Raw genomic sequence first — 12,375 nt, 5'->3', positions numbered from 1 at the left:
CCTCCAGGCTTCTGGAGGATCCTTGGAAAGGTAACATGTCTCAGAGAAAATGTCTGTCTAGTCTTGAATCCTGATTCTGCCAGCAACACATAGTAATGCCTGTAGTCAGGTGGGAGTTAGTCTCTTCTTGCAGGCAACCAGCAACAGAACAAGGGGACACAGTCTCAAGTTGTGCCAGGGGAGGTCTAGGCTGGATGTTAGGAGGAAATTCTTCCCAGAGATAGTGGCATTGGAATGGGCTGCCCAGGGAGGTGGTGGAGTTGCTGTCCCTGAAGGTGTTCAGGAAAAGCCTGGATGGGGCACTTGGTGCCATGGTCTAGTTGATTAGCTAGGGCTGGGTGCTAGGTTGGACTGGATGATCTTGGAGGTCTCTTCCAACCTGGATGATTCTACGATTCTGTATATCTTCTGAATATCCCTCCAGCATCTTGTCATTTTAAAGTTAGGTTCTTGAGTCTCATATGATACTTAATAGTCCTCAATGATTTGTCATTCAGGAATTTGTCTGAATTCTTTTCCAAGGAGCTGTTAGTATTCACAGTGTATAGTAGCAAGGCATTCCACAGCTTAATCCGTGTTGTGGTAAGAGAATGCCTCTTCTCGTCTTGATTCTGTCTCCTACAAGTTTTGGTATAACAATGAGGTCAATTAAATTAACAGAAGGAAAATTTGAGTTAAATTACAATTTAGGAATTATTTAATCTACCTCTTTTCCAGATATGTTGTGACAAGTAAAATATGTCTAAGTTGTCTAGATCAGGTTTAAACCAAAATTGCCATCTCCTATCATGCAGGAGTAGAAAAGATTGTCATTACACTGACATGCACGTACCCTTGAAATAACCCAGTCTACCAGAACTGCAGAAAAGCCTTGGCATTAAATATCTTGGCAAGTATTGAGGAATTTCCCATACTGCATTCATGGCAGCAGATTCTGTGCATATCTGTCAGCTTATGCATAAAATGCATGGTTTTCTCTTGCAATGCAAATGACATGTGAGTTCTTCAAGACAATGAAGGCATGGTTAGAAAGACAGTAGTGTTCTCTGGAAACAGGATGCTCACCAGCTGCACTGTTTCAGTTTAGATGCCCACTAAGCTTAAGCGCCTCATAACAGAATGGCTTACTAGTCTAGAGAGAAGGCAACAATTTCATCTTACTCATAGCTAGGTTTTTTCCCTGGCTTGCATGATTTTTCTGTTCCATGGTTCATTATGGAAGCTAACTTGCCCTAGCAAAACTACTATGTTTCTTTAACTTCAGATTAAGAACAATAAGGCCAAAGCATCCTGAAAATATAGCAGTGTACTGCCTTAGCTACCTCCCCCCTTCAGATGTTACCTTTTGCATCTTTTACTAAGCTGCATAATGTGGATATCTCTAAGTGCTTTCTCTAACACTAAGTCACATCACACTTCTGCTGCTTTGGGGTTTTTTTTAATCTTCTAAAATCATCTGAGATTGGTGAATAAAAGATGTAACAGCACATTTTCTAAACACAAATACTTGTCAGATCACCCCATACCAAGTATGTTTGGGTAAGTGTGCTGGTTTGAACCTAATGGGAATATTTTTACTGAGAGAAATTAAATCTTTGGCTGTGAGAAGAAAGAAAACAAAACAACAGTAATCTGTATCATCCATTCTTCTGCTGAGAAATGCAACTAGTCAAAATATAGATAAGACACTTCTCACACACTGCACAGCTCTCAGTTCAGGCTGTGCCTTCTTTCTGGCAGTCTGGCCTCTGTGGCTGCCTCTGCCTTAACTCTAACGTGATCTAGCCCTTTTTCCTCTAACTTCCTTGGCACACAGGAGAGGTGCCTGAGGACTAGAGAGCTAATGTCACTCCAGTCTTCAAAAAGGGCAAGAAAGAGGTTCCAGGAAACTATAGACCAGTCAGCCTCACCTCCACACCTGGAAAAAGTGGTGGAGCAGCTCCTGCTGGAGGGCATCTCAAGGCATTTGGAAGAGAAGGTTATCAGGAGTAGTCAACATGGATTTACCAAGGGGAAGTCATGCTTAGCTAACCTGATAGCATTCTATGATACCATAACTGAATGGGTAGATTCAGGGAAACCAGTGGAGGTAGTCTACCTTGACCTTAGTAAGGCCTTTGACACCATCTCCCATGACATTTTTGTGAGCAAGCAGAGAAAGTGTGGAATGGAAGAGCAGACAGTGAGGTGGGTTAGGAACTGGTTGCAAGACAGAGTTCAAAGGGTGGTGATCAATGGTGCCAGGACCAGCTGGAGAACTGTAATCAGTGGTGTCCCCCAGGGATCAGTGCTGGGGCCAGTCCTGTTCAACATCTTCATCAATGACACTGATGAGGGCACAGAGTGTCTGCTCAGCAAGTTTGCTGACGACACCAAGCTGGGACCCTTGGCTGATACAGCTAAAGGCTGTGCAGCCTTCCAGTGAGACCTGGACAGAGTGGAGAGCTGGGCACAGAGGAATCAAATGAGGTTCAACAAGGACAAGTGCAGAGTCCTGCATCTGCAGAGGAATAATAAACTGCACCGTACAGGTTGGCAGGTGGTCTGCTGGAGAGCAGCCCGGTGGAGAGGGACCCGGGATAACAAGTCCTGGTGGATAACAAGTTACCCATGGCACAGCAATGTGCCCTTGTGGCCAAGAAGGCCAGTGGGATCTTGGGGTGTATTAAGAAGAGTGTGTCCAGCAGATCAAGGGAGGTTCTCCTTCCCCTCTAGTCTGCCCTGGTGAGACCTCATCTTGAATGCTGTGTTCAGTTTTGGGCTCCCCAGTTTAAGAGGGACAGGGATCTGCTGGAGAGGGTCCAGCAGAGATTCTACGAAGACGAGTAGGGGACTGGAGGGCATGGCTTATGAGGAGAGGATAAGGGACCTGGGGCTGTTTAGTCTGGAAAAACAAAACTCAGAGGGGATTTAATGAAAGTTTATAAACATCTGAGGGCTAGTCAGGAGAGGCGGGGACAGGCTCTGCTCACTTGCTCCCTGTGCTTGGACAAGGAGCAATGGGTGTAAGTTGCAGCAAAAGAGTTTCTAGCTCAACACAAGGGGGAACTTCTTTACTGTAAGGGTCACAGAGCACCAGAACAGACTCCCCAGAGAGGTTGTGGAGTCTCCTCCTCTAGAGACTTTCAAGGCCTGTCTGGCTGTGTTCCTCTGTGATCTGTGTCAGACAGTATTGTTCTGCTCTGGCAGGGGGGTTGGACTCGATGATCCTTCCGACCCCTAATATCCTGTGATATTTTTGACATTTCACCTCAGATCTCCAGCTTTATCACGTGACATATACCTGGGTTGAGCAGGTTATTAGGTTGTTTCGGAAGGGAGGGAATGAGGGAAGGGGAAGAGAGGATTGGGTTGGGAGCCCTTCTGGGGACTCTGATTTCTGGGAGGAGTATTGTGTTTCTGTATTACCTTTAACTTGTATATAGCTGTATATCTGCTTGTATATTGTGCTAAGCTGTAAATACAGCTTCATTCCTTAACTTTCAGCTGGCTAAGTGTAGTCTGGGTGATTTTCTTAAAGGGGGGGGGCTGGTAACTCCCAAACCATCACAATAAGCTTGCTGCAGGAAGTTTCCCTGAAGTGTTTCTTTGATTTTTTTTTAAGTACTGATATACAAGCTCACATCCTTGGCTTGAAAATATGCTAAGTATTTAATAGCAAGGAGAACTATCATACTTCTACTGGTATTTTTACTATGTTCATAGAATCATCCAGGTTGGAAGAGACCTTAATAATCGGTTAATACATAATTTTATATGAAATACTTGACATGAAATGTTGCTTGTTAGAGATTTAACCTGTTTCTTACCTGTAAAAGTGTGGAATAGGAAATGATTGCTCTGTTCAAGTTTTGCATGTACTAAAAGTAAGTTAACAAGGCAGCTGTGCACTGTGAACAGCTCTTATAGAATCATAAAATCATAGAATCAATCAGGTTGGAAAAGATCTCCAAGATCATCCAGTCCAACCTATCACCCAGCCCTGTCCAGTCAACTAGACCATGGCACCAAGTACCTCGTCCAGTCTTTTCTTCAGCACTTTCAGGGACAGAGACTCCACCACCTCCCTGGCAGCCCATTCCAATACCAATCACTCTCTCTGCCAACAACTTCCACGTAACATCTCAGCCTAGACTTCCCCTGGCACAACTTGAGACCGTGTCCCTTTGTTCTGTTGCTGGTTGTTCTCCATTATTCAGCTACCATCCCATTTGTTTGTCCCCTTTTTTGTTGTCAGATTGGAGAACTTTATAAATGCACATTAGAAGTGTAGTTCTGAACATGGAACATATGACCAAAACAGCATCCCACACAGATGTTTAGATAAGCTTACGTTTTAAAGCATGGGTCTCCAGACATGAGCTGCATGTTGATCAAAACCTGCACATTAAGAAAACAAACCCCAGTGTAAGAAAAGAAACAATTGAATTGGTGATGCATAAACATGTCACTAAGTTGTAATTGCCTCAAATCTTATATTTCTGTAAGGTAAAACACCATAATCACATAGCAAATAAACATACTTATGCAAAGTTGCTACATCTTTTGTTTTTAGTACACATACAAACAACAATAAATAGCATTTAAATTAACCTAGTTGCATGTAGAGGATTCTGCACAAGACACATAGATTGAGAAGAGTCTTAGAATCATTAATAGTTCAGATGGCTTCAGGAGAAAACAGGCAATCTAAAACACAAGATTGTTTAAAACTGTGGGTGCTGAATATGTTCTTTACTGAGAGTGTTTAGCAAACATCTAGCAGGAACTGGTTGTGCTAACATCAGAGGTAAAGTGAAACCACAAAAGGTAAGTAATGCCATAGGACAATAATGCATTTGGAAGGCTTCTTAGCTAGGTCAAAGTCATGAATCAGAAGTCTTCTGAAAAAAAAAGTCTACAACAGCCTTAAAGAAATCAGGGTACACTTAAATGCTACACTCAGCAGAGTGGGAACTAATCCCAGTGCCTTGGCAGGAAAAGAATTGATTTAGTTTTTTAATTCACTGGTAGCATTCTGTGTGTAGTTATTTTCAGATTAATGCAGCTCATACCATTTTAACTTTGGGCACTACTGGGAGAGAACAGCAGAGTTGTTGTTTTTTCTGTCAAAACTTCCCAGTTGTTCCAGATCAAATAGAAAAGGGAAAGTTCAAGGAGTCAGAGGTGTTGCAGTTGGCTTGTACATAAATCAGTTAAGAGGCTCATTTTTAGAAGAGCTGCACAGAAAGTTGCCCAGTCTTGAAGTTGTAATCCCTGTACTTATGTGAACTTCTTCATCATGCTTCCCTATTCCATTTTTCAATTTCTTTTAAAATAGGAATGCTTTTTGAAAGCTTAGCTTTTACATCTATTCAGCACCATTTCAAAGAGTAGGATAAATTCTATTTTGGCTTGATTTCAGTAATGCTCTCTAAACAACAGTAATGTTTTTACTCCAGTAGTTTCCCTTCTAGGAATAGCTTAAACAAATACATTTTACATGTCATGAAAAGATACTTTTAAATTTCACTTGTTATCTGCTCTATTAGTTTAAGTTTGAAAAAGGAAACAAATTACTTTGAGAATGGAGTTATCTTGTCTTGTATTTTTGGTGTCGTAACCTTCCAGTAAACAGCGTCGAGTGGTATTCCCCGAGCCAGCAAATTCTGCTAGATTGAGATCTGCAAATCCCAGCTGTTAAGAGACAACAAAATTAATAGCAAGTCCATTACTAAATAAAGGTACTTTCTCCATGCACAACATTGAGTGCCTCTCAACAGCAGTTTCTCTCAAACGTTAAAAGTATGCCCATTAAAAGGAGTGGCCCAGGGCTAAGAGCAGAAAACAAACACCAAGAGTTAAATTCTGTGTAACTCTATTTTCAGTTAAAAATTCAAGTCCCAAGAGAATAAAAGAACAAGGAGAGGGGGCGTTAATTATATTTTAAAGTAAACACCTGCAGAAGGGTTTACTTTTATCAACCCTTTCAACATACTAAGTTGAAAGAAAAAAACAACATTCTGGTGGTATCAGTATGTACTTAGTGAAAACACTGACTGGGAGTTGTGACACCACTGTGTCACTGTCATGCATAGAATAAAATCCTGGGTGTTTCAGTACTGTTCTGGGATTGCTTTAAAAGGGCATAAAAGGATAAGAAAGAAAAACTAATTCATACATAAAATTAGATACATCTCAGTTTACCTTTGCATATGCTCTTCCTCCTTTTAACTCCTAGACAAAAAGAAATAAAAGTCATGCCATTGAAACTGTTACAGATACTGAATGGGGGAGGGTTGGTTGGTTTATGTTTTTAGAAAAACAAATACTAATCTTCATTTCAAATAGCTCAACATATATTTGCTAGGCTGTACTGTTGTCATTTAGAACTTAGAATTAATACTGGTTTATTAACCCTGGTTTTGGTGCAGGCCAGCTGAAGGAGGTCATGCTGCAGAGGGAGATGTCTGAGTGCCTGATGCCAGCCAGCACTTGAGTCCTGCAAAGTCTAGCCCCAAAGGTAGGAGGTGCCACATTCAAGAGTTCTAAGTTTTCTGCTGCTTGTTAGAATATCTGTCAAGGGCTAACTCTATAAACACTGATGAACAATTCCTTTGGAGTCCTGATGGAATAAGTGCTCTTGTCACAGGGTCACAGGATGTTAGGGGTTGGAAGGGACCCAAGGAGATCATCGAGTCCAACCCCCTGCCAGTGTAGGACAATCTAGAACAGATCACAGAAGAATGCATCCAGAAAGGCCTTGAAAGTCTCCACAACCTCTCTGGAGAGCCTGTTCCGGTGCTCTGTGACACTTACGTTAAGTTTCCCCTTGTCTTGTGGTGGAACCTCTTGTGCTGCAACTTACACCCATTGCTCTTTGGTTTATCAGAGGGAGCAAGTGAGCTGAGCCTGTCCTCCCCTTTCCTGACCACCCCTCAGATGTTTATAAACTTTTATTAAATCCCCTCTCAATCTTCTCTTCTCCAGACTAAAAAGCCCCCAGGTCCCTCAGCCTCTCCTCATAAGCCATGGCCTCCAGTCCTCTACTCATAGAACCTCTGCTGGATCCTCTCCAGCAGATCCCTGTCCCTCTTAAACTGGGTAGTCCAAATCTGAACACAGTATTCAAGATAAGGTCTCAGCAGGGCAGACTAGAGGGGAAGGAGAAGCTCCCTTGATCTGCTGGACACACTCTTCTTAATATACCCCAAGATCCCATTGGCCTTCCTGGCCACAAGGGCACATTGCTGTGCCATGGGTAACTTGTTATCCACCAGGACTTGTTATCCTGGGTCCCTCTCCACAGGGCTGCTCTCCAGCAGACCACCTGCCAACCTGTACGGTGCAGTTTATTATTCCTCTGCAGATGCAGGACTCTGCACTTGTCCTTGTTGAACCTCATTTGATTCCTCTGTGCCCAGCTCTCCACTCTGTCCAGGTCTCACTGGAAGGCTGCACAGCCTTTAGCTGTATCAGCCAAGGCTCCCAGCTTGGTGTCGTCAGCAAACTTGCTGAGCAGACACTCTGTGCTCTCATCAGTGTCATTGATGAAGATGTTGAACAGGACTGGCCCCAGCACTGATCCCTGGGGGACACCACTGATTACAGCTCTTCAGCTGGTCCTGGCACCATTGATCACCACCCTTTGAACTCTGTCTTGCAACCAGTTCCTAACCCACCTCACTGTCTGCTCTCTATGAACAACAACAACAACAAAAATTAGTCAAACTAAGGCAATTAATAAGAATACCACAAAATGCTGACTGGAAAAGTACCTGACATGCATGCAGGTAACATTTGCCTTATGTAGTTTATCAGGCAATTAAAAATCAAAGCAGAACAAGTGAAAGGAGGGAAATCAGAACAGAAAAAGCCTAACTTACCTTCCGTACAGACACTCTGCAGATGCAAGCATCCAGAATCCCTGTTGTGGCGCTGATTTTACACATAAACAAGAACTTCTTCTTCCAGCGGACACAGTTTGCCTGTACTACCTCCCTGTGAAAAGAGACCATATGCTTGCTGCCAGTTGCATATACATTCAGGACTATATAGCTGAAGAACTAACAGTGGTTCCACCTTTCCGTGGTCACTTCATGAGTCAAGGCCTGAATAATCATCCTTCACCCTTGTCTTTGGGTAGCAAAGCCAGCAACTGTTTCAAACACTGAAAACAGCATTAAACACGCAGAAACATTCAACAGCCATCCATGTCTGCAAGTAAGTTAAGACTCTGATTTCTCCAGTGTGATGGTTTGGGTGTTACCCCCCCTCCCACACTTAAGAAAATCACCTAGACTAGACTCAGCCAGTCTGAAAATTAAAGAATGAAGCTATATTTACATCCTAGCACAGTATACAAGCAGATATTTACAATATATACAGCTACATACAGAAATGTATAAGTTGAAAAGGTAATAGAGAAACACAACAGCCTTCCCAGAAACCAGAGTCCCCAGGAGGGGCTCCCAAACACCCTTCCACCTCCTTCCCCCCGCCTTTACCTTACTCCAGACTTTGCCTTATGTTCAAGGTGAGTTTGGAGGATCAGCCAGGGGGGTAAGGAAGCAAACAGGATTAGTCAGACAGATGGCAGGTGAGAGAGAGAGAAGTGCATGCAGCCAGAGCCCAAGATCAACTCCCTTATCTATATTTATGGTCTTGGTTTTATCCATCTCAGCAAGCCTATGAGTGCAGCAGACATCACCATTGTTTCCTTTTCACAGCCTGTAATCTAATTCTTCTCACCAAAATATCCTAGCTAGGCTCAAACTAGCACACTCCAGTTAACCTCAGCAGTGTGCAGTGTTCCCGAACATTAGCTTCCGGGTACTGTCTCCCAAGCTGATGTGTTTAAGGCAGCATCTTTGATAAGCAGTTTTGTAATGTGGGCAAGGGAGCATCACACAAAGAGAGCTGGTTACATTTCATGTGCTTTAGGCAAACAAGAATTTTGGCTGTGTGCTGGGAGGCATTTGAGAACAAAATAAGATGACCAGTATCTGAACAGATTTGTTCAGGGCAGGAGGATTACAACCTGACAATATGCTGCAGATGTTACTATACAAAGCTCAAATGGAACATACTATTTGATCTGTGTAAGCCCATCTAAGCAGGAACAGACTCCAAAATGAAGAGGTACAGGGAGAACAACTGGAAAACTCTTGTATCTTAGAAGAACAAAAAACATGTAATAAAAATAAACTGAGTAATGCAAACACTTCAGAGACCAAATAACTTTAAGTCAAATGAAAGGTGGTTAGGATCAAAAAAACACTCATTTAAAACTGCAGATTGCAAGGTCTCAAACCACAGAACAAGCTTCTAGAAGAGCCTTCAAATAAGAAGTAGGAGCAAAACCAATCTTACTGTATTTAAAGACAAGGTTGGCCAGTCTGTCAATAACAGGGGACATAAAGAGTCTGATTCTGAGGGACCTGCCTCAATGATCAAAAGGTCTTTTTCTAGTCTCATGTTACTAAACGTGGAGAAATTGTGCAATTTTTTTTCTACCCCCCATTCAAGTACAGTCTTCACATATTAAAGCAATACTTGTTCTTTTCTTTCTCATCTGGTTTTTTTTAAACACATTGCTGTGTTTTATATTAACTTCTTAGAGCAGCTTTGATTGAGGATCCAATCTAACATCTTCAACAGAGATATCACTCTGCGATTCCACATAAGCTGTAGTCAGGAATTCGTCACTGGTGCAGAAATGATGGATGGCAAGCTCCAGTTTGCTTTGTTGGTGAGACTGCTAGCTGCAGTGCTCACTGATAACGTGATTTCCTAGGGTAGGAATAAACTAGCCTGCCTAAAATGAGTCAGCCCAATGACCACAACAGACTAACGGGTCCTGATGACACAACACTGAGTCATATTCAAGCATGTGACCTAAAGGAAACAGGCTCTGCACACCACACAAGCTACCTACCTTCTATCTGTTAGGTTTTGGGTTGTCAGCTTCCCTGTGCTTTGGAAAAAATTAAATCCCAAACTGCCAGTATATGAGCTACTTAAATCAGAAATAGAATCTGAATTAAAAAAAGGCAAAGTATCAATAGTTATATCCTCTACTGGAAACAGTCCTAAGCAAGAAGTCATCAAGTAAAATACAACTTTAAAGAGATAATTGGTAATCAAATTGATAATATGAGCATCACCACAAGAGAATCAGTTTTAATTCTAGTGAGCACCAGAAGCAACAGGCCTGCACTGATACTGAAAGATAGCAGGCTTAGTCATGCCCTGGATGTTGCTGGTAGTTACTCTAACTTTCAGGAGCTTGTGAGACTAAATATTGAGTACAAAGGTGAATTGAGTATGGATTTACTAGGTGAGAGATAACTGATAATCAAATTGATAGCATGAGCATCACCACAAGAGAATCAGTTTTAATTCTAATGAGCACCAGAAGCAACAGGCCTGCACTGATACTGAAAGATAGCAGACATAGTCATGCCCCGAATCCTCCTGGTAGTTACTCTAACTTTCAGGAGCTTGTGAGACTAAATATTGAGTGCAAAGGTGAATTGAGTATAGATTTATTAGGCAATATGGTTGGTCACAATTTGCTTGCACTTAAAATGTCACATTTTGCCACACTGGTAATATTCCTCCCAAAAATATCCAAACTCATAGACACAAAAAAATCCCTGAATCCGATTTTTATATGTAGTTCCAGCACAGTGTAAGGCTCTCAGTTTTAATTCACCACTGTAATTAAAAAAACACTTCCACATTAGAAGGATAATTAAAAATGCTGTTACCTAAACAAAGTGATTGCTGGAGCTGGCTGGCTGTTTCACTGGGCTCCAAAGACGTACTGAAGTTACATCTGACCAGAAAACACTAAGCAATACTAAAATGCATGCAATTATGCAGATGTTGATTAAGTTCCAAAAAGCAAGACCTCTTAGCAGTTCTTTGACTTAAGTCTCAGATCAAGGCATCTCAGCTATGGCCATGAATCCATACTGAGCCTGCAGTTGCACTTTACTGTGTATCCAGTAATAGCCTCAAATGGCCTTCAGAGAATTAAAAGCAACGTAATAGATTTTCTGCCAGTTACTATAAGGCTATAGAACAATGCTAAAAGACTGAAGGTCTTCACTTATCATCTACAAAGGCCAGAAAATCCCTTCTCATAGCATCTGCTCGTCATACAAGTAGGACAGTTACCATCACCCTTCCTTTATCACTCGATACCTTTCAGACCACCAGCAACAGAATAATTTCTCCTCCTATTCTCCATTTTAAGTTCTTGTAGACATATTTAATGTTTCCAGTTAAGTTATAATACTTTTTCCTATAGAAACTGTTAACTCGTGAAGTCAAAATCACATGCCAGAATCTTGGTACAACTTGGTGTTACAGTTCGGAATGTTTCTGCTTCTCAGAACAGTTTGTTACCTCTACAGCACACTACAATCCAAGCAGCTTTCTGTTGTTCAGTTACATAGTATTCCAGACATCACTAAGAGATAATTTAGTGAACACAAAATGTATTTTTGCTTGTAAACACAAGATAAAAGTAAATAACAGCTGCTTGAGAAATCTAGGTGTCTTTATAACCTTTAAGGGTTTTGAATCTATTTCAACATACCAATAGAATCAGACAATCATAGAATCAACCAGGTTGGAAGAGACCTCCAGGATCATCCAGTCCAACCTAGCACCCAGCCCCAACCAGTCAACCAGACCATGGCACCAAGTGCCCCATCCAGGCTTCTCCCAAACACCTCCAGGGATAATAACTCGACCACCTCCCTGGGCAGCCCATTCCAATTCCAATCACACTCTCTGTGAAGAACTTCCTCTCAACATCCAGCCCATACCTCCCACGGCACAACTCGAGACTGTGTCCCCCTGTTCTGCCACTGGCCAACAGTGTTTGGCTCAGGGAGACAGTACAAACCCACTATGCTTTTGGAAGACTCAATCCACTTATATCACAGGTCAGGATCTGATTCAGGCATATAATTTAATGGACATTAAGTAGGATGATCAGGGGTTTTAATTTGTTTTACAAACAAGAAAGTAAAATGTACATTCAAAGGGCCTAAGTTATAGATACTGAAGTTCTAGTGCTTGTAAAAATGTAACCAAATGAAACTAGGAATACCTCTTCCTCCTCATTAGGATGTCCACAAAGTACCATTAGTGTCTTTCATTGGCACATTGTGGTTTGTATTTTGAAAGGTATCTGAAACATTTGTACACAATCTATAAAAACCAAAACAATCAAAAAACAACCACCTGTCTCCTCCTTGAATGTTTCTCCTAATTCCATTCTATAAAAGAAACACTTGACACATTTTAGTCAGGGCTATTTTTGTGTAAAGAAAAGCACCAGCAAGATGTTCCCCTTCTGCTGAAAACCCCCCATCAACT

General features: G+C 41.8%; 1 protein-coding gene across 3 annotated transcripts in view; it reads right to left on the bottom strand.

Moving 5' to 3' along the window:
- The window catches only part of EEIG2 (EEIG family member 2), a 30,242-nt gene that overhangs the window by 5,485 nt on the left and 12,382 nt on the right, over positions 1–12,375 (bottom strand). For all 3 annotated transcript variants that reach the window (XM_064147103.1, XM_064147101.1, XM_064147100.1), the window contains exons 2-5: positions 7,866–7,980; positions 6,187–6,216; positions 5,560–5,676; positions 4,334–4,380 (exon numbers count right to left, since the gene is read on the bottom strand). In XM_064147103.1, coding sequence (XP_064003173.1) covers positions 4,334–4,380; positions 5,560–5,676; positions 6,187–6,216; positions 7,866–7,980 — 309 coding nt within the window. The remainder of the gene's footprint in view (positions 1–4,333; positions 4,381–5,559; positions 5,677–6,186; positions 6,217–7,865; positions 7,981–12,375) is intronic.

The sequence above is a fragment of the Pogoniulus pusillus genome, chromosome 8 (assembly GCF_015220805.1).
Source record: "Pogoniulus pusillus isolate bPogPus1 chromosome 8, bPogPus1.pri, whole genome shotgun sequence".
Classification (NCBI taxonomy): domain Eukaryota; kingdom Metazoa; phylum Chordata; class Aves; order Piciformes; family Lybiidae; genus Pogoniulus; species Pogoniulus pusillus.
The sequence above is the reverse complement of the archived record's forward strand: the minus strand, read 5'-3'. Positions and strand labels throughout refer to the sequence as shown.